This window comes from Aspergillus vadensis, assembly GCF_003184925.1.
Source record: "Aspergillus vadensis CBS 113365 unplaced genomic scaffold BO88scaffold_14, whole genome shotgun sequence".
In the NCBI taxonomy this organism is placed as follows: domain Eukaryota; kingdom Fungi; phylum Ascomycota; class Eurotiomycetes; order Eurotiales; family Aspergillaceae; genus Aspergillus; species Aspergillus vadensis.
The window spans coordinates 59177-81277 of record NW_020292052.1 but is presented as its reverse complement, the minus strand read 5'-3'; the positions used below and the strand labels follow the sequence as shown (position 1 = coordinate 81277).

The following is a 22101-nucleotide window of genomic DNA, read 5'->3' as shown; positions in this document are numbered from 1 at the left end:
CTAGCAGAGTAAAATAAGAATGTGCAAGGAAGAAAGAGAAAGTTGACTTATCGCATGCCTGAGAGTTCCGTGATATCACGGGATCCACCCCCGGACTGGCTGCGGTGTTTGCCTGGTTTGGCTTTGCGCTCGGCCGCTGATTGGTCCGCGCATGGCCGCATTGTCTCTGGCGCATCTGGCCGAAGGAAAGTCCCGATCTCCCCTTCATCCATCATCTTCTCTTCCAATCTTCTTTGTTTGGCTTCTTCATTTCGACCATGATACTTTCCACCTTATAAGGCTCTCCGTATATAGCACAAGGTTCTTTTCTGCAACCTTATCCACCCGTGATTACCCCACGACAAACCTTCACCGTCCAATCGTCAAGGCATAAAAAGAGAGTGGCCACCTCCATACTCTCTTCCTACCAGATTACTACATCTGGTGACAGTGAGCTCCATTAATCACTCACAATGGACTTTCTCCCAGGTAATACCTCAAACGCAACCAATACCTCCTACCCCCTCAACACCACCACCACCACCTTCCCAAACTCCCAAACCAACTTCAACAATAATACTAACCACCCACTCACCAACCTAACAGACTCCCTCCTCTCCCTAATCCAACAACATCCAACCTTCCAAACCTTCACCTCCACCCCCATCGCCTCCCACCTCGCCTCCCTCCACACTACCTATCTAACCCCCTACATCTCCCACTGCCGCTCCGCCTACCTCGACCCCTACCTCATCCACCCGCTCGCCTCGCTCCTCACCTCCTCCATGCCCATGCCCGACCTCGTCTCCATCTTCATCCTCGCCCTCGTCCTCATCATCTCCCTCAAGATCCTCGACTATGCCCGCCGTCTCGTCATGTTCTGGGTGAATCTTGCCCTGAGGTTGCTGTGGTGGGCGCTCGTGCTGGGTGCCTTGTGGTATGTTTATTCGGTTGGGATCGAGAAGACCGGGAGGGACTTGGGATGGCTTGTTGGTGTTGCGGGGGGGTTCGTGGATGGGTTCAGGGATGGGGTTGAGGGCGGGAGAGCTGTTACGGGGTCTGGGGGTGTTGGGGGGTATGTGACGGGGACTATGGGCGGGGCGGGGAGGTATTAGATTTGGATTGGGGTGGTGAGGGGAGAATGTTAAAAAGGTTGAGTTGGGTTAAGTTGAGTTGAGTTGGAGTTGGGGAACTTGGTAATAATCATCGGTAGATGGGATTGCATTGGAAGATAAAAGGGTGGATGGAATAAGGAATGGAATGACGACCGCAGTCGAGCCCCGGTCCGAGACCGGCCTGGACTGAGCTGGGCTTACTTACTACGAATAAACGATTGCATGCTGCATGGAATGGATTACATGGCTGGTTTTGGTTCGATTGAATGTGAATGTGAATTGAGTTCAGTTGCCTTGAATTGAGCGGTGTAGAGGTATAGATAGATATGTGGTGCTATGGTATGCTAAGCCATGTATACTGCAAGGATTGAAGAATTTTTGTTTTCCTTTTAGGTGATAAGATAAGACGAGCAGAAACAACTCATAGTTATACTTATCTATCTATCAATTACTACTTCTGCAGTTAAATAGCTGTTTACGGAGCTATCTACCAAGTGACACGAAAAAGGTGCAGGTGCAGGTTGCATCTAATATGACATTATCATTGGTTCGGTTTTAGAGACATCTTAATTATAGATAATAGTTGTAAGGGGTTAAGTAGATAGTAGTATGTGGTTGGCATAATGCCATACATAATCCATCTCGTTCCTTCAGCTCACATTCCTGTTTCAGGTGGATCGGTCGGTCGGACAATTAGATAATTTCCGTCGGTGTTTAAATCGTATCCGGATACGAGCACTGTGTGTAGCTCATTCTGCCTTCGTTTTCGGCCCCCATATCAAGTGGGTAGTAGATTCTTATGGCAGAACGGCGACGGGCGTTGTTGGGTGGGTTGGGCTGCCGGTGACTCAGCAAGGTAGCGGTTCCACAGCATCCAGGCACGCACAAGCTACCTAGGTAACAACAACAGGAGCTCTATATAACTCGACGGAGTGAAAAGTAGGATGTGCTAGCGCTTGCGCCCCCAAATCCTGACGCGATGGCGTAATCACGGCGCGCCGGCGGCAGCGGCAGCGGCAGCGCCAACAACGGCTTACGGCATCTCACTCAGCTCAGTCTTCGTAATCGACCTCCTGGGCATCGGAAGGCTCGCGCGGTTCCTGAGCCTCATGGTACTGAATGGCATCGTCGATGTGACTCAGCACCGCGGCAACACTATCCTCATCTTGCACGTCCAGCTTGAGGAAGGAAACCATGCTGAAGTCATCGATGAGCTGCCCGACCGCGCGGTTCAATTGCTGGAATGATCCCCCGCTCAGCATTGCGTCCTTGGACGACGGGTCTCCAGTAACCACTGATGACTCCTCATCGTCACCCGCCGTGCCCAGCAGATTATTCACATCCACATTAGTGAACTGCTTCAATTCCTTGCGCGAAACCATGTCCTTGACTTGGTCCATTTTGCTCAGAATATTGACGTGCGGCATCTCCAGCATCAACATGGCCGACATGGCACTCAGTGTGCCGGCGAAGAACTTGGCCTTGTCCACGACGAACGTGCTCTCGAGGAGATAAGCAGCGCAGAGACTGATGTTCAGCGGACCCTGGCGGGATAGGAACTGCACCAGAGATGGGAGCAGCGGGATGTGTGTGTAGAGCTCGATTTGACCCGGCATGTCGAAGATGATGAGGTATTCTTCGCTGAGGGGATCGAGGGCCTCGGAGAGGAACTCGAGGTTCTGGAGAAGGAACTCGAAGCAGTAGATGAGCCCGCCGTTGGGACCTAGTCCCAGCTCTTCCATGACATCTTCGAGGGTGATCAGCTCGCGGATGTCGAGGTCCGGCTCGTAGTTAAAGGTCTCCGCCGCGGGATCTAGGTTCACGTAGAAACAGCTGCGACGTGTGTTTTGGAGGTGCTGGATGATAGAGCTGCAGAAGGTGGTTTTGCCCGCGCCAGCGGGGCCCATAACTAGGACACCGTATTTGGACATGCTGACGGCGGCACTTTGAGTTGGTGGGTGCTGATGTTGATGCTAAAGCTAATGGTGGTCGAAAAGGTAGGTATGGCGCGGGGTCGAATGCTGACAAGGAGGGGAGCTAGTTGCTACTAGGTTCGGAGTTGCAGGAAAAACCCAAGGAAATTAACGCAATTCTCCCGTAAGCGAGCCGGAATCCCAAGGGTGATCTGAATCAGGTTGGAGATGGAGTAAAGGTGGGAGAGGGAGGGAGCTTTCGGTAGTTCGCAGAGTAATTCAACCCCGAGTTTGCAGGTTAAAATGAAATTGAAGAAACTCCGAAGGCCCGTCGTCCGTTGAGAGAGACGCCGATTGGCTGATAGCACAATAGAGGGGGGATCTCTTCGGTTGGCAAATCAAAATCCGCCGCCGATGCATGTTTTTCCTTTGGGTCTTTCTTTTTCCCATTCATTTTTACTTTTTTCTGCCTAGTCCGACCGCCGGAAGAGATGGCGCCATCGGAGACACATTAATACGAGATTCCCCTCTCTGCCTCCTTCTTTTCTCTTCTTTCCCCTCCTCCCTTTTCCCTCTTCCCTCCCATTTTCTTACATTTCTCGCTTCTTTAATATCTACTCTATTCCCCCCCCTCCCTAATCTTTCTCCTCTTCTTCTCTCCTCGTCTCCTCTCTCCCTTTTTCACTTCTCCCTATCTATACATATCCCCACCCCCCACTCTTCACAATGGGTAGCGTCGCCAACGGATCTACTTTCCTCTTCACCTCCGAGTCCGTCGGAGAGGGTCACCCCGATAAGATTGCGTATGTCGAACCTCAATTTCACCTGGCGCACTCGGTTCATGTCTTGCTGACAATATTTCCACAGTGACCAGGTCTCCGATGCCATCCTCGATGCCTGCCTTGCTGAGGACCCTCTCTCTAAGGTACGGACCCCTCATCGGTTCTATCTGAGTCGGATTTTTCTTGCGCACCCCTTGGCCCCTTGATTGGCCGGCGCTTTTCCAATTCGGCTTGTCCACCTTGCATGTGAATGTCTTGAATTAACATGTTGCCGTTAGGTCGCTTGTGAGACCGCTACCAAGACTGGTAAGTTTTTTTTTTTTCCCTTCCCGCCCCACCCATCTAATCTTATCGGGACGGTGCGCTGACCCACGTTACAGGTATGGTGATGGTCTTCGGTGAAATCACTACCCAGGCCAAGCTTGACTACCAGAAGGTCATCCGTGGTGCCATCCAGGACATCGGCTACGATGCCTCCGAGAAGGGTTTCGACTACAAGACTTGCAACGTCTTGGTTGCCATTGAGCAGCAGTCGCCCGATATCGCCCAGGGTCTGCACTACGAGGAGGCCCTTGAGAAGCTCGGTGCTGGTGACCAGGGTATCATGTTCGGTTATGCCACCGATGAGACCCCTGAGCTCCTCCCCCTCACCGTCGTCCTCTCTCACAAGCTCAACAAGGCCATGACTGATGCCCGCAAGAACGGCACCATCCCTTGGCTCCGCCCCGACACCAAGACCCAGGTCACCATCGAGTACGCCCACGACAACGGTGCTGTCAAGCCCCTCCGTGTGGACACCATTGTCATCTCCGCCCAGCACAGCGACGAGGTCTCCACTGAGGAGCTCCGCAAGGTCCTGAAGGAGCAGATCATCAAGTCGGTCATCCCTGCCAACCTCCTGGACGACCGCACCGTCTACCACCTCCAGCCCTCCGGCCGCTTCGTCATCGGTGGTCCCCAGGGTGACGCCGGTCTCACCGGCCGTAAGATCATCGTCGACACCTACGGTGGTTGGGGTGCTCACGGTGGTGGTGCCTTCTCCGGTAAGGACTACTCCAAGGTCGACCGCTCGGCTGCCTACGTTGCTCGTTGGATTGCCAAGTCCCTCATCAACGCTGGCCTTGCCCGCCGTGCCCTCGTCCAGCTCTCCTACGCCATTGGTGTTGCTGAGCCCCTGTCCATCTTCGTCGAGACCTACGGCACCTCCTCCAAGACCTCCGATGAGCTCGTCCAGATCATCCGTGACAACTTTGACCTCCGTCCCGGTGTCATTGTCAAGGAGCTGGATCTGGCCAAGCCCATCTACTTCAAGACCGCCAAGAACGGTCACTTCACCAACCAGGAATTCTCCTGGGAGAAGCCCAAGGCCCTCAAGTTCTAAGCGAGTCGCTCGCAATGACTGTGGACCTGCTTCTCTTCTGAGTCTGTTTCCTTTACGAATGTGATGATTTTGCTTTGTTTTCAACAACTCAAAGCACGAGCATAGACATGTCAAAAAAGCAACTTTTATGTTTGGATGTTTGTTCAACTTTTTGCATGGTCTCTCGGCAAGAGACGGGTTCGGCGAGGATAAATTCAACATGATACCACTTTTTCATATACCTTGGGAGGGTTGTTTCGGCGTTTTCGGGAGCGAAAGTCTTCAACACTGCCTCCTCCGGGCTTAGGACCGATAGGAACTTCGAGTCTTATCTGCGGGGGATGCGTGCCATCCGGCGTGATGGTGCGTGTCCCTGACGCACTGGGGTTCGAATGATGCTCCGACAGGAGTGATATAGATGGCTTGAGAGTGATATCTCGCCATTTGCTAATCTAAACATTAGCACATAGATTAATGAATGCATATGCATGGAGTAGTATTGTGCCGTGTAATTATCTTGTAGATTGTAGATGGACAAGTGGAGCGATCTGAAGTGTTCCGTGGTAATGTCCGACTTAGGGTTATAGGGTTAGGAGCATACGAGTCTTATCGCGGTCGCAAGATCGGGAATGAATACTCCGTATACGTGACCCTGACCAATAGATAATATTCCGTTAGGCTTGTCCATACAATTCAAATCTTCCAGGATCTTAATTCTCATAGATCTGGTGGTCAGCGAATCCCGTGGGCGGGCACTTAGCGAAATCTGCTATACTCGGCAACCCCTCCGCCGCGACGCGTGCCGCCCAGTTCTCCGCCGACGTGACTCGCGTCACCCACCGCCCCAGGGAGAGCAGGCCTCGACTTACCATCACCACTACTACTTCTGTTCTAGATTACCCCATGAACAAGGCCCATTGCACATACAAGACTACCACGCAGCATATTCTCCATACCGACTTGTCGATTCACGAAATGCTGCACTCATAATAAATACCCAGACTAGCCACTATACGCGTTCAGCTACACACATCCACCATCCATGGCAACTACCACCACCACCGCAGCAACATCACCTCCCAGCAGCAACATCCTCGCTCCAATCCCTCTCAATCTCGTCCCGAATCATACCACAAGTACCTCGCTATCAACCGCATCCATCGACAACCATCCGTTCAAGAAGCGCAAGGTCTCGCATTCCGAGAATATCAATGTCCATAATGACGTCTTTGCGGTTTCTGAGTCGCCGCAGACGATAAGTATTCGTGTATGTATATCACCTCCCCTTCTACGGTCTACGTCGAAAATGTCGCTAACTCAGTATTGATAATAGTCCCATTCCGCATCCCTCGCCGAAGACCAAAACCCCTACCACCACCTCACACCTATCACTACCCTCTCCCGCAATGCTATCCCCTTTTCGTGGATAGATTTCGAGCCGCGCGAACATAAGAACCAGAGCCAAGGTCTTTCGGGGTGGTGTAATGTATTCGTTGGGGATATTTCTGTCCTTGAGAACGAAAATGCCAGGGATACTGTCCTTGCGGTACGGGTTGTCGGGGAGGCAGGGGTATGGGTGGTTGAGCGCGTCAAGAAGGGGGTATATGCGTTGATGAGGCTACGGGGTGTGGGTGAGGGTGAGGTGGTTGTTGCGGCGAAGGCGAGTGCTGGTTCAGCTTTTCCATTCTCATTCTCGTCTGGTATGGAACGGCGGAGAGAGAGGAAAGAGGTCGGGGCGTGGTGGGAGGTTGCGAAGATTGAGGATCCGGAGCCGGTTGTGCTTGGAAAGAGAGGGCGGGGTGCTGCGGATGTGGAGGTTGTTTTCGGGTGTGTGTTTGAGAGTGATGCTAGAGAAACACAGGATGAGATGTTGCGCAGTGATGAGGGTTCGGAGGGGCCTGTGTTGCTGGGTATTGGGGAGCAGAGTGGTGATGCTGCTGCTACTGCTGCTGAAGAGCAGGATATGGAGGTAACGCAGTCGCCGCAGGAGCTGCTGGATGGGCTGCGGGAACAGTATCTACAGGCGCTGTATGTGTCAAAGGTGAGTGACTGCGCCTGTGCTCTGAGACGGTGAAGCAATGCTAATAGTTGATGACAGACTTCCGTGGCTTACTTTGCCAAAGGCCCTCTGGCGCGTTGTCGCGCGGCATTCCAGTCCTCGGACAATGAGTCTGGGAAACCAGCCCAATTGGTTGAGTTCTACAGAGAGGCTATTCTTACAGCAAAGAGAATGGATCACAAGTATCGTGAGACTCTGCCGACTACGGTTCAAGATCTGCTGCTGAGTGTTTCCGATGATGAGACTGCGCCGCCGAAGCGGAAGCGCAGGAGCACCAAGAAGAAACTTGGCAAGAATGGGCTGTATCCGGAGGAGAGTGACTTGATTCGCAAGTGGTGGCGCGATCGTGCACTCAATGATCAAGGGCTTCCGTCCGAGATGTCCAGGGATGCAGAATCGAAGAAGCATATTGCGGACTTGCGGTTGCGCGAAACGCAACTGCAGATTCTCTTGATTCTTGAGACTATGGCTTTGGAGGCGATTATTGCGGATGAGAAGAAGCGTGAGGGTAATGGGGAGGGCGCAGACAAGCCTGCGAAAACCGCCAAAGGCAAGAAACCCCAGGACCTGAATGTCATGCTTGAGCTCCACCTCGACCGACTGTGCATCTGGCATGCCGTTAGCTTCGAGGAGACAGTTGTCCCGGACTCGGCCAAGACCAACCATCTATCTGGGAAGAAGGTTGAAAGTGATGCTGTTCGCGATTTCTGCACGGAGGTCATTGTCCCGTTCTATGCATCTCGTCTGCCGGATAAGTGCAAGCTGATTACTCGGAAACTTGGCGTCTCAACTGCAATTTCGCCTTTCACGAAGCAGCCTCAGACGAAGAAGACGCCCCGAGAACCAGGAACGCCTGTTGAGCGACAACACGCTCAGAAGTCCCGTCGCCGCGCATTCCAGCGCGTGTTGACAGATCAGGCCCCTTCTCAGGCCCGACAACCCCCATCACTCAGTCGGTCTAACACCACCCCAGCACCGACTGAAAGCCGACGAGGGTCTCTGGATCCCTTACTCCCCACTGTTAGTGCCAACGTGCGCGGCGGAATCCAGAAAGCCAAGCGCGTGGAGAATCGCGAAGTGGACCTCAACGCCGTTGCCCGCCAGCATGAGACTAAACTCAAGAAGATGCAGATGCTCGTGGACCAGAAGAAAGAGCTCGACGCAGCCATTCATGCTTTGCGCAAACCAAACCGTGAGCTCGTGGCCAAAGATATCGCCGAAGATGCCAGCAAACGACTGTCCACCGGCGGCGGCAGCTCACGCAAGCCCAAAAACCCAGTGCGCAACCCTTACGGCCAAGGTGTGCAGGTGGCTGCCACGCCCAAAGGCAGTCGCAAGAAAGACGCCATGGCAGACGCCATGGCAGACGCCATGGCAGACATGCCTCCTCTTCCAAAGAGTCTCTTCCAACCAGCTCTCATACCCCAGGGATCTTCATCTTCCCCATTCACAAGCGAGCCGCAAATTGTTCCCGGCTCTAATATCCGACCCTCAAATTCAGGGCTCTTCCGATCTGCCGACGACGGGGCGATCCAGGAAACGCCCACGCGTCGACCAACCCAGCCTCTATCATCAGCTGATATCAGCGCATCGCCGAAGAGAAAAGTCTCAGGACCCCTTTTCCGCGTCCCCAGCAAGCCAGCCCCGGCCCCAACTTCGGTCCCTGCCCCTGTTCCTCCTGTCTTTCGGGCCACTGAAAAGGGACCAACCACGCCGATCGCAGCCCGACACGTGGACGCTTATATGCCCCGAGTCAAGTCCATCGGCTCAAGCAAGCCGTCCATGATCACGGAAACGCCTCCGAAACCGGTCATGGCCCCTGCTTTTTCGATTCCTTCTGCTCCTGCAGCCACTGAGCCGGCGGCAGTGGCAGGGACACCTGTGAAGGCCACGACCACAATTACTACCACCCCGGCTAAGGCCAATGTCTTTGCTACGCCTGTGAAGGGTGCAAGTGCCACCCGATTAGCCGTGCCGACTGCTGCTCCGACTGTGCCTGTGACGCCGGAGAAGTCGATCTACGCACAATTGGGGTGGGATGATGATGATGACTTTGCATAGTGGCGTTTTACATTTTATCTTCTTGTTGATTGTTAAGTATGGGTTAGCGGGCGTTTGCATATTCATTAGTAGTTGGAACATAAATACCCAGATTTGGAATTGAATAATGGTTAGAACAAATGCATGCAAACAAACTAAAATAGGATCAGGATCATAGTATACAGTAGAATCCGCAATTAAATCATCCATTATGCAATACCTCTCCAGATAACAAAAGTACAACTGAACAATTGATCTATTACCCTAAAGAGTAGCCAGCAATCAGTAGACAGCAGTACTTTCCCCGATCCAAACCTGATGATAAACGTTGATGAATGTTGAATGATGATGATGCTAATGATGTCGCCGCAACGCCAATCCCTACCCTAAGTAAGTTCATTACAAACCAGACCGACCCATTATTCATTATCCGCTCGCGCGTTTGGTGGCAACAAACCCAACCCCAACACACGCACACACTACAACTCAATTAGTTATTACACAGTTGACCTATGACTCATTAATCGTCATCAATGAGCAAAAATAGGGGAAAATAGTGGTTGTATGATTATGATGGCAATTACTTTTTTCGCCTCCATGATGATGATGATGATGATAGATACATGTCGGGGTAATTGTGGACGGGACATGTCGCTTTACCTTCCTGTTTTAGTGATGGGTGATGGTATCGTGAGTGAGTCGTGGTTGTGCATGGCAGATCACGCCATGCTAGGTATGTATGTATGTATGTATGTTTGTATGCGTGTACGTACTGTGTATGTTTGCTGGGCCGCGTGGCGGGTTGCCACAGGGTCGTCAGGTCCCCAGGTCGCCAGGTCATACGTATTTTTGGTTCTTACCAGTATGGGACCTGGTTGTTACTAGTACCGACTATCAGAAAAATTAAGCTGTAAAAATACACTGTCTCACCAGGTAGTAAACCTGGCGAGATCTTATATTTTTGGAAATTTTGATTAATTTTTTCTAGAAGGTCTGGTAATTACTAATTAAGATTAAAAAAACCTAACCTGGGGAGGTTTAGTTATAGATTACTGTATATATATCAGATTTTATTTATTCCATTTCTATTTTTATATATTAACAATAGTTTTGTATTATAAGTTTATTTTAGAATTACTAATTATATCTAGTTCTTTCTGGCAGATACTGGTAGACTTATATTTTACTAATATAATCTGAATATTGAGACGAGCTTTATTTGGTATGACTTAGAAGCAACTGATAAGTTTTAAATATAAAAAAATTATTTTAATTAAAAGTATACATACACACACACACACACATATATATATATATATATATAATACTAATATCAACTTAAGTACATGTATGGTACTATATATTACTAGAAATTTTTGATTATTTATAATATAAATTAGTATATTATCTAGCGGGAAGTCATTCCAGAGTCTTAAATTATAAATAAATATAATAAATATTATAAAGATAACTTTTATAATTTTATCAGTCATATTCTATATCTAACTGGTAGCTTCGGGATGAACTGGATATAACTTACTAATTATATATATAATATATATAATTCTGATCTATACTAGTATCTACTGATAGTACTCAGAGAAAAGAATCTGCAACACCGGCCTGCTTAAAGAAGTAATTAATAAATATAACTTTATTATTTACTAGTATCTACTAATAGTACTTAGAGAAAAGAATCTGCAACACCGGCCTGCTTAAGAAAGTAATTAATAAATATAACTTTATTACTTACTAGTATTTACTAATAGTACTTAGAGAAAAGAATCTGCAACACCGGCCTGCTTAAGGAAGTGATTAATGAATATAATTTTATTATTTACTAGTATCTACCAGTAGTAATATATATATATATTAATTTAATTAGATTAGTCTAAAATATTTTTATTTATAGTTTTTTAGTAATATTTATCTTCTTTTCTTTTCTTCTCTTTTTATTTATCTTAAATTATTAATCTCTAGATAAGTCATCTTCATGTATTTTATTTCATCAAAAAGCATCTCTTAAAGCATTATTTCTATTATTTAAAGTATTATTATTATATTTAGTATATTTAAATATGCTGTTTTTATACTCTCTACCAATCAGAAAATATACCAAAGTGAGATGAGTTATAGATTAGTATTTTAGCTTGCAGATTTAAATTATACTTTTAGTATTATTCTTATTTTTATTATTTTTTTCTGTTTTTTATTATTTATTTCTGATTCTTATTAATTATTTTTATTTATAAATTTCTTTATATGGTTATATCTCCTGTGATTCCTATTATTACTTTCCAGTTTCTATTAATTAATTCTATTTATGAGTTTCTGCACAATGTCTTTTCTTAAAATCATGATATTGGATATTTCTAATTACTACCAGGTGATATTAATATCTGATATTATTTTTAGTTTTACTGGTGTCTACCAGCTGATCCCAGTTGAATCATAATCAATAGCTACTAGTTGGTATCATGTCAGGCTGGAACCTGAATAACCAGTTAATCATGGACCTACTTGGACCTGGTATTATTTAGAAGGCTAAAAATACAACCGTCGCTTTTATAATAAATAGAAATAACCAGTCTGAACTGATTGCTCCTGAATGGCCTGAGAATACTGAGATATCTGGTATTAATAAGCTAACTATTACTGATGACACCCAGTCTATTCTAGATATTATTAAATCTCAGACTGAGTCAGAGAAATCAGATTCTGCCAGTAGTAATTAGAAAAATAAAAGACCTGCTGAACATACCAGTAATAACTAGTTGGAATTGGAAGCTACTAATAATGGCGAGAATAAACCTGATCTTATTATGTAAATTATTATTTACTACTAATTATTACTATTATTATATAACTTTTTTACTAATTATTATTAATTACAAGGCTATCTATAATTATCCTGTTTACCACACTAATATGCTTTATACTAAATAATATTATTTAAATATAATTATATAATATTATCCCCTTCTATTTCTTTCTAGTACTAATTGGTAGACTATTCTATCATATATTAATAAATGCTTATACTGTACCTATGCCACGTGAGTACATCTACTAGGAGCTGAGTTATTATAATATTAACTGGTAGTATCTAGTTCTGGCCAGGGACATGATGAAGCGATTATTTATAAGTATGTGAATAAAAATTATATTATATAATCAAAATCTTCCAGAAACAATTAGTATACTATAGTACTAATCAGTAATAGTATATGGAAGGATTTAAGGGCCTCAGAATTACTAAGACTAAGCCCAGTAGATACCAGCAGTAAGTATTATTACTAATATTACTAATATTTATTAATTTCTTCTAGTATTTTAAAGCTATTATTACATGGTACTTTATCTGCAAGTACTACTGGTAGTAAATCAGTATAATTAAATCTGTCTATCCCTGGCCGAGCCCCCGCGGAACCAGATTCTACTAAGAAAACTAGTTTTATTAGTAATACTGATTTAATTACAGTTCCTGTACCCAGTGGTCCTTTAGCTGCTATTAGCAGTAACCAGAAATATACCAGTTCTCATTCTGATAAGAAGGCCCGTACTACTATATAGAATGTACCTTTAGGTGCCGGGGTCGCCAAATACGGCCATCCTGGTCGCCATTTTCGGACACCCTGGCCCCGGAAGCTAAACCTGAAATGGAAACCAATGGGCGCTGTTTTAAAGGGCCAAACTTACACGGGCAGCGACGTAACGGCGATACGGCCAAGCCGGGATCCACCACGGGTCTCAGCAGCCGTCAGCAGCCCTCAGCGGCTGTACTGCTGAGATAGCTCAGCGAAGGTTCGCTGAGACTCCGTCGCTCGGGGATGTTCGCGGGACCGAGGGTGGCGAGCAGGCCTCCTTTGGCAAGGAGTAACCGCCCCAAACGCGCATAAATAGCCATAGCCGTCTCCCTTCTTCCAGCGACATCATCCATTCTCCTCTTTACCTTTTCCTGTTGCCATCAGGCGGTTCTCATGCGCAATGACATATTCGGGCTTCCCTCGGAGGAAACATGCTCCAGGAGATGACAACTCTGGCCGCAAGTCCTACCTGTACTATGCGCAGCGGCGAAAGCTGCACCTGGAAAGCGGGCCAACGCTACCGAAATACTCGCCAAATACCAATGTTTCTGCGGCATCAGTGAGAGGGAAATGGGTGAGGTATGGTTCGGTTAGCTGAATCTCTGGTTTTATCGCGGTATTACTTACTCTTGTTGTCGATAGATTCTGCACCGAGGCATGCCTGGACCCGGACGATCTCCTAAAAAACATGACTTCAGCAGACGTCAAATCCTGGTTCGACTGGATCGAAAAGAACTTCAAAGGGTCTATCAAAGCCCACAGCGCGCTTGCCAACTACTGGAGAACTTTGAAGAGGCTATACTCTTTGAAAAACCGCCGGGAGATGGATGCAGATATGAGGAGAGATTGCCTCAACGTAGGTGATGGTCTCCAAGTACCTATTCATGAGATCTATCTAATGGCAAGCCCTAGTATATGAATGTTGTCAGTTCGAGAATGGCTTTGCGTAAGCACCCACTTCCAAAGCCGACGGGCCAGTCGGAGGATCTTTTGCAGTATCTTGTGTCCCATCTTGTGGATTGTGATTCGGTGTTCGCGGACGAAAAGCAGCGTCTCTACGCCCTCTCGGGGCTCAATCTGTCCTGCATCTCTGCCAGTCGAGCCGTATCTTTTTTTGACACGAGACACCGCCTTCAATTTCAGGCGGACGGCACTTTGGTACCACCTGTAGACACGTCAGCTAAGGTTAGAACGCCTTTGTCTTCCATCGAGGAGCCCCTGTGTGATCCAGGCACCAAAAACAACTTGCAAAACGACGATCATGCGGAAGGAGGCTCGACATCCGAGACGAGCTCGTATTCTGACTCGGAAGTGGATACGGCGAGCGACAGCGATCACCAGTCGGACTGTTCCAGTGTCACAGATGACGGGTACCTTAACGGGAATGAGGAGACGGGCACTATTCTTTGGCGGCACGTGGAGTTCTACATTGTTCGTAACCCAGTGCCTGGACGTCGCCATATCTTAGCCGCCATTGTGTCCATCCTGCATACTAAAGGGGAAGGAAGGAAGTTTCGGCTGTAAGTCATCGAGCCACGTGATAATGAGGTGGTGCCACGTACTTACTTAATCACTAGGAAGAGATACGTTATCGAGCACGAGGATAATTTGATATTCGATGTGCTATCACAGCTTCTGGCGCTGGCAATACATGATGATATCTTCGAGGCTACTATTCAAGATGTGTCCCATATATACACAGTACCAATTCCTGATCATCGAAAGGGCATCCAGCTGAAGATAAAGAGAGAAAAGCTGGATGTATCGGTCTTCCGTGAGCCTGAACGTACTCCCCAGGGCTACAGGACATCTGATTCGTGCCCTCTGAAGTCCAAGACCTGGAGCCGATATGTCAAACGGATTGGAGTGCGAAGTGGCCAGGAACGTAACCTTACACAGAAGGTGTTCCGGCGCGGTGCAATTAATGCCATTAATAGTAAGACCACCTTTGGTACTGCTCATTCTTTATGGCTTACATGAACATCGACTTAGACAGCGCTCCATCCTCGATCCGTGATCAAGTCGCGGATCACGAATCTAATGCCGTGAAATACTACCTCAATGAGATAGTCGATTTTGATACAGCGGCAGCGTTTCACAATCGCCCATCGAACGAGGTCGTTCAACGTGAGCTGAGATCAGCGACCTTGCTGGCAGATAAAACCGCACCTATTGGATTGACGGCTACCCAGGCTAAAAAAATCACTACAGACCCAGAGGTCCGTCGTCTTCGAAGAGTCTGTCGCGCATTGACTGCGGAAATTCGCAGCCAGGGCTATAAACGTGTGAAGGATGCCGCAGGCACCGAGATTGGTGAGCGGAAGAAACGTGCAGATGCCGAGCTCAACAGTACACTTACGAGGCTCCGAGAGGAGGAGAAGGAGAGGAATCGCCGAAGGCACTTTAGGAAGACAGACACGGCTATTTTCAACCAACAGTACGAGCTCGATCGGACCTCTCCTGAGGCTAAACTACAGCCTCATGTGGCCCGGACCTACCAAATCCTCGAGCGCAAGGAGCTCGTTGATCTGCTCTGCTATTCAACTCCTACCAAAACAGACGAAGAAGCTCATCTTCGACGGTTAAGGTACATCCGCCTTATGGTCCGATGGCAAGACCGGAAGGAGAGCCCTCGGCGGGGTAAGCAGTCAGTGACCATACCAAAGCCCCAGGCAGCGAACCCTTCATCTGCCTGTGTCGTCGAAAATTTCGACCCACTGCAATGTCCATTCTGCCTTTCGGACACGCGCCTCTCACCTGCTGACCGCACGAAGCGAAAGAGCAAAACAAACAAGCTCTGGGACCACGTGGAAAGGATTCATGAGCAAGAGCTTGCAGCATTTGACTCGGGATTTCGCAAATGCGGACTATGTAGGCTGAAGAATATTGACTTTGTGCCATCTAGCGTGTCCAATTTCAAGAACCACACCCACACCGTCCATGGAATCAGACTTAGACCCTAGTTTGATTCGCTCAAATAGATGAATTCGACTTCGTGAAACTTGCACAGACTTTAGCAATTTAAGAATAAAGCTCTTGACCACAACATGGCAGTATACTGTTGATGCGATAGATGACGTTGAGAAGGAGACCTTCATCGCTTTTTGTGAGTTTGGTTACAAGGGAAGTTATACTACGCCCTACCGGAAAGGTAACGGAATTAACAACCACTCTGGTATAGATGGTGAGTAGACCGGAAAGTGCCACAAGAAAATTAGGTAAGCTTCAACTTAAATGGAGCGAGACTAATTGAGAGATATCCGCAACACAAGACTAGGGGCCTGGATCAGAGCCGGAACCGGAGCCGGACCTGGAAGCATTAGAACCAGAACCAGAGAGCCGCAACACCCTCTATAAGTGGGATCAATCTACCGAAAAGGCACAGAGAAAGAAGTATAGTTCGTCTACCCCACTGGAGATTGAATTAGGGAATTTATTCTATGTTCGAACTCCGTATGAACCGCGGTGGAGTCAATTCAGAGGTCTTCCTTTTGCCGGAGATGAGGCTACAACTTCCCTTAATCCGAACCTTCTTGCCCACGCAAGATAAACCTTTTTGTGAGACGATATCTTGTTGACACATTCAGAGAACAGTGTTTGAAGTCACTTCATCGTGACCTTTCCGATTTTTCCCTCAACGGGCAACACATCATTTTCCGCCACAGAGAATGGACTCCCTTGAGCTATTTAATTGATTCTCATCTCGCCCTTGTGCACGAGGGCATCAGCTGCAATTGAGCAACTTGCCGTGATGCTCCCAGGTTTGCTGAAATGACTGCGTTCCTCGCCCATGCGGTGAAGTTGCATGTATACGATGTCAATATAGAACTCCATCATCTTCTCGAAAGGTGCTGGCTGCCTTCCTACGATAGTCTATTCCGTTAGAGCCTGGAGAATAAACTGAGACCAAGAAGCCAGAACAGCAGCGAGATTCCCGCCTACTCTGTCGGTTCATCGACTCACGCCGCTGAAAATTTGCAATGCTACTGCCACCGCCACGTCGCGAGTCCTCCGCTGCGTCAGGCTAAGAGATTAAGAAGTAGATCATGATATGCAGAGACTTCCCAAAACAGCGGCCGTCCTGCTCACTGTATTATATATTGGGATTCTCGTCTGCATTTTTTGGATGTTTGTTTCCCCTTAATTCTGAGTTATAGTCTATCTCTTACTACATATGCTGTATTGAGCTCCAGAAGAGACATTCTTAATATACAGCGGTGTTGGTGGTGAATTCATACTGGCCCCTCGCCTTGGCGAGACCGCTACCCAATTCTTATATACGTCTTACGGTACACCATTGATTTTCGGCAGATTTGGAGCCTCATCGAGGCCTTTGGTGGTACATGTCTGGTGTTCCGTTCCGCGGCCTTGCGGCCCGCGGCTCAGCGATCTTGGAGTCCAGATTGAAGGGCTCCTTGCTAGTGCCCTTAGCAATCATGTTTTACTACAGAACACTCATACGACGATTACCTTGGGCCTAGAATGGCCAATCAGGTCGGGCAGTACCGTTGCCTGCTTCTAGTGCCAGCTGCTTGGAGACGCTTTCTGGAAGCAATGCAGTCCATAGAGATTCAACCGTCATAGGTAGTCACATGTGCCTAAACGAATATTTATTACGCTCTTAAATTCTCCCCAGCAACATAGAAAGATGACGCTTATTGGGAGACATATTCTCGGCTTCTGCTCGACCCGTGGCTCTAGAGACCAAGAATAAAAGCCGCCTGTTCTTGTTGAGTCGGCCTTTAGATACAAGCCTCTGCTCCTCATGCTCAGAGATCAAGGTTATGGCATTGCTGCTGTCAACAGTGACTGTGCAATAACACTGTGCGGGGCTGATGCTTTCAAGGCCTTTTTCTTTCCTTTTCTTTTTTTTTCTTTGAATAGATTTTATTCAAAGGGCGAGTATTTCTTTCATGAAACCTTCCGTGCGACTCTTTCTACTGGTGAAGAATCGGCAGGATTCAATTAAAAATGGACTGATTGTTTCCCCTGTCGCTCAAAAGCTAAAAAAAAAATCATCTCAATGTAACCTGGTGATACTGGTGCCTACTGGCCCGGCTATCAGATTTTGGAAAAGATTATGAATACGGGGGCGACTGGAGTTGTCCTGGATGGCTGCCAATGCGAATTAGAGGCATGTCTCCATGAGACCCGGCGGGTTTGCGTTCTATTTCTTTATCCGGTTGCTCCTGTTCTTCCTCGGCCCTCATCAGCTATCTAGGTACTCATCCAATGCCTGTTGTCTGTAAGAGATGTAAATACAAAAGCATTTGCCCCCTTCTGGTATAGTGAACCATGCCTGCTATGCACGACCCATTCACACCTGAATTCCAGGCTCATTGTTTCGTTGCTGGGGCTTGGGTGTTGATAGGTGTTTCAGTTCCTGCTCGGTGGAGTATGTTCGCCGAGAATGCTCGTGCAGCGACTAAAAGTATCTGGTTCTTCTGGCGAACCAGGGACATGCATGAATCGCGGTATAAAGTGCCATCCGCGTAGCAATATCCCAGATTGAAGGATAAGGGCACGCACTCCTCCGGGAATTTACGGGACGAAGCCCTGCCCTGCGTCACGGAAGATCATGGCACATGACTGTGCTCTGCTGCACAGACTGAGCGCTCAGTGACTAATCTGATTTGATCACTGGGTAGGACTGAGTCAAGGGTGAGTAGTCTGAGAGGCACAGTGAAATGTTATGTTAGGGCTCTGATACATGGTACCCTCAATAATAATTGACCCTCATCCTCACCACCCGGGCAAATGCGGTCAGCCTGGACCAGCTCAAAGTGGATAAAAATTGAATCCCATCGTCAGCCTACAAGACCGAGTATCGCTCATTCATATGCTACAACTAGCATGGGGGCAGAGATACAACACTGGTGGTTAATACATCCCAGTTGTCGATGGTGGACTATCATATCCCTCAGAACCACACATGGGATCTCCAGCCCATTGAAGCAAGCACTGGTCATACTGTGGGAACCTTTCCTATCAGATGCTGGACACTATTCTCACCCTTTCCTTCTACTGCCTTCAACGAGACACCAAATTCCCATGCTGCAAATACCGTTCGGAGCATTCTCTGTCTTGCACATAGTACTAGAGGCCTTGCTCAAGCTGGGCAATATTGATTGACCACACAAACCTGTTGTCGTTGCGTGCTTCATCCTAACCCCTAAATCCTATATCACAAATCCCTTGCCCCGACAGGGTATTCTCAACCATAATATCTGATGTTTCTAGGAGATAGTCCCTACATGATGCACCGGTCAATTCTGATAGCGGTTTGGCCAGCCAGAACACTGGCCAACTCACAACGGACCCCAACCCCGCAGGTACAAAATGCCCGGTCGGGCGATACCCAGACCCACCCGATTGGTTAGGACAGACTCCATGGTGTTGACACCGACAAGATTGTTTGCTGCGCAATTGGGATGGTCCATTACAACCGAGTCCAGGTGGTCACCAGCGAGGTCAGTTCATGCAGGTAAATGCTACAAATTCGCGGAGGACGCGGGTTAAACATACAAGAGAGAGTTAATCTCACGAGATCGTACCTAATGGGATTCTAGGGGCAGGGATCAGGAGTTTGACCTGGTGAATTGCGCTTATACGCCATAGACTATATCGACCGGTTACTAACCGTCTCGACCGGTTGTTGAACCTCAGGTGGGGATTTTGCCCAAGTAAACCGCCTAGAGTACATCGATTTTGCCCCGCAACAGTTCCGAGGTGTGCAAATATACATGGGCCGCTTGTTGCGGAGGGCATTCTCTTTGTTAATTGAACATTTGTCTATGATTGACCTGTATTCTGCCCACAACTTGTGTCGGGAAAATTAACGGCTTGCATTCCATACCGAACTGAAAGGCCCGCTTACTCTGAGCATATGTACGTGATGTTGTTCAATGTCTTGCTCCATACGATACCATAAATAGGGAAAGTATCTGTTCAAAGCCATTCCGGTTTTAATAGAAACTGTTGTGATATAAAGCTGTTGCCGCGGAGGAACGATACCGCAAAGCGGAAATAATTCTCATCTATGCGAGTTGACTTCCAATCAATTTGGACTTCATGCTGTATATATATCTTCTTTGCATCCCTTTGAAATAAGAAGAATCAAGCTTCCTATTCGCATTACAACAGAATCGCCTCAACCCCGACGTACAAATGCGGTGCCCCAGATACTCTATGCGGTACTCTCGTATATGCCATCACCGATATTCTCCTGTCACAATGATTCTGCTTCTCTCTTATGTTTGCCTCGCTATTGCCTTCCAGCCCTTACATCCTAATGTCTCGGTACAGTGACGATGCCCGTTTCCCTACTAGCGGGAACTTTACTGTTGGCACTGACCAATAATATCAGAGTCGTGATGCCAAAGGACTTGTGAAGGACGGATATCTCCAAGACCCAAGTATGTTGTGCAAGAGGCATCATTGGTCACTGCGAGCTGATCTGCCGCGTAGGAACTGCAACGGAACAAGCGTTGTCAGCGGCTACTAATACTACTGCCACTCTCACTTTCACGGACATCGTGTGTCCAGGTATAGGAATACCAACTCCAGAAGTATCGAACGCGAGCGCCTATCGTTCATCACATTCCCGGGAGCGGCACCCCGCGGTAGCAACTGTTGGCAAACCCAATCATTGTCCCAAATCAGTCGAGAGCTAATCAGCTATGTATATCAGGAGCATGAGATCGTTTCATCCCCACCAGCTGCTGACCTGGCCAACAATGTCATTTCAGCAAGTTGCTGCGTGGGCCTGGTAGGCAGATGTAACGGATATATACTGGACTCATGTGCTAACACTTGCATAGGGGTCGCTCTATTCACTGGCTAGTAAGACTCTGCTCAGAGCCACCATGGAAGGGACAGATTCTCAGCCAATCAAACCAGCGGCTATATCTACAGTGTCCAGCGCACTCGGAAGGTTAGCATCAACTACAAAGCTACTGAACTCGGTTGTCTCTATTTCATCACTCAGTGGACATGCTACATCCGCGTCTTCTCAAACGGCCCGGGATCCTAAGGCTTCAACTGCTTTGGCCATGCTGGCTACTGTAGCAGAGGCAAATGCTCACTCAACAGAAACCCCTGATAAGGAGGCAGGGAAAGCTGCTACCCCATCCACAACATTCCATATTACATCATCCACCACTACCAACGACATCGGTGCCACACCGAAGGCAACCTCTTCTCCAACCCAGACAGCTACTACAGAGAACGTCGGTTGGGGCAGCATGATTGAGTCTAGCTTCAAGACTACGATCTATTGTTCTTTCACCGAGCGGTGTGGTCATCCAGATATTTCCTCGCCCTCTCTCCAATCGGCCTGCGAGGCTCTTGTTAAAGATGGGTATGTGGGGTCGTTTCCTCTAGCATGGTGACTCTGGCTAAGCTTAATTCAAGGTGCGCCAACCCATATGTTGGGAGCGACTTTTTTGGCGGAGTGGAATTCACTGCCAACAACAAATTAGCCTCCTGTATGGATTCAGCACCTTTGACAGTCGAGGGCTGCCAGGAAGGGCTCAGACGTGCAGCAAGCTATGTTGACAGCCAAGTAGCATTAAAAGGTGACCGGGCGTGTGGAGACTTTGTAAATATAGCAAATGCGAATGGCGACAAGGCGGGGGCTATTATAGTAAGCGGCACATGCATGCCTGATTATTCTAACATAATCATCCCAGCATAATGGTGCCCACGGGATCATCGAGGATTAAAGGAGTCTGCAGCGGCTTTCCTCCTGAGTGTTTAGTATTGATTGCTCTAAACTCTATAAAATACCTTTGGTGATGGATGATCAGGCTCCAGCTAGGTCGTCATCATATACAAAGCAACCCTTGGCACTGTTTTTTCTCACAACTGTAACTGCCCGATATGTTTCTTAGACCTGATATTCTAGCCAGGGTTACCTCGCGACGCCATTATATACTGTCAAGAAAAAGCACTGAGCTTTGAAGATGATGATAAAATGTTCTACCATAGAAGAGGGATTTGGAGTACGAGCTTGAAGGGCGTGTCGGAACCGGATCACCCGGTGACATGCAACGTACAGGAAGGGGACGGAAGACTATGGTGGGAAATATCATCATAGCCATTGGCTTGATAATCATACCGGCACCAGTGCGCTCCCATCCGCCTGCTGCAGTGGTAATGGTTCCATCGCGGTGCCATTTGTCTGTATCCTCAGCCGTTGCCCCAGGCCTGCAATCTATCTTACTATTCTGACCAGGCACATCAAGCTACCTGTTGAGATATGGGGC

General features: G+C 47.9%; 6 protein-coding genes across 6 annotated transcripts; 5 read left to right on the top strand and 1 right to left on the bottom strand.

Annotated features, from left to right (window-relative positions):
* Positions 1–578: 578 nt before the first annotated feature.
* Positions 579–1094, top strand: BO88DRAFT_305762 (Apq12 family protein; the record flags this gene model as incomplete). Its single annotated transcript, XM_025702433.1, has 1 exon — positions 579–1094. A coding segment is annotated over one exon (516 nt), but the record flags the coding sequence as incomplete, so codon positions are not given.
* A 1052-nt stretch (positions 1095–2146) lies between these two features.
* Positions 2147–3025, bottom strand: BO88DRAFT_415888 (putative signal sequence-binding GTPase GPN3; the record flags this gene model as incomplete). Its single annotated transcript, XM_025708228.1, has 1 exon — positions 2147–3025. The coding sequence occupies one exon, from the start codon at positions 3023–3025 to the stop codon at positions 2147–2149; it is 879 nt and encodes a 292-aa protein (XP_025561906.1).
* Positions 3026–3730: 705 nt separating this feature from the next.
* On the top strand, positions 3731–5421 carry BO88DRAFT_405572 (S-adenosylmethionine synthetase; the record flags this gene model as incomplete). The annotated part of the gene is made up of 4 exons (XM_025706917.1): positions 3731–3810; positions 3875–3932; positions 4068–4095; positions 4170–5421. 4 exons carry the CDS (start codon positions 3734–3736, stop codon positions 5168–5170), a joined length of 1164 nt encoding a protein of 387 aa, XP_025561905.1. The 3' UTR covers positions 5171–5421.
* A 632-nt stretch (positions 5422–6053) lies between these two features.
* On the top strand, positions 6054–9364 carry BO88DRAFT_367149 (uncharacterized protein). The gene is made up of 3 exons (XM_025704063.1): positions 6054–6416; positions 6483–7190; positions 7248–9364. The coding sequence occupies exons 1-3, from the start codon at positions 6192–6194 to the stop codon at positions 9267–9269; spliced, it is 2955 nt and encodes a 984-aa protein (XP_025561904.1). The 5' UTR covers positions 6054–6191; the 3' UTR covers positions 9270–9364.
* Positions 9365–13235: 3871 nt separating this feature from the next.
* Positions 13236–16192, top strand: BO88DRAFT_426218 (uncharacterized protein; the record flags this gene model as incomplete). The annotated part of the gene is made up of 8 exons (XM_025708892.1): positions 13236–13414; positions 13478–13691; positions 13748–14205; positions 14413–14771; positions 14828–15148; positions 15251–15706; positions 15846–16019; positions 16113–16192. 8 exons carry the CDS (start codon positions 13236–13238, stop codon positions 16190–16192), a joined length of 2241 nt encoding a protein of 746 aa, XP_025561903.1.
* A 3876-nt stretch (positions 16193–20068) lies between these two features.
* On the top strand, positions 20069–21558 carry BO88DRAFT_426217 (uncharacterized protein; the record flags this gene model as incomplete). Its single annotated transcript, XM_025708891.1, has 7 exons — positions 20069–20134; positions 20202–20250; positions 20303–20324; positions 20381–20603; positions 20656–21194; positions 21248–21479; positions 21526–21558. 7 exons carry the CDS (start codon positions 20069–20071, stop codon positions 21556–21558), a joined length of 1164 nt encoding a protein of 387 aa, XP_025561902.1.
* Positions 21559–22101: the final 543 nt, after the last annotated feature.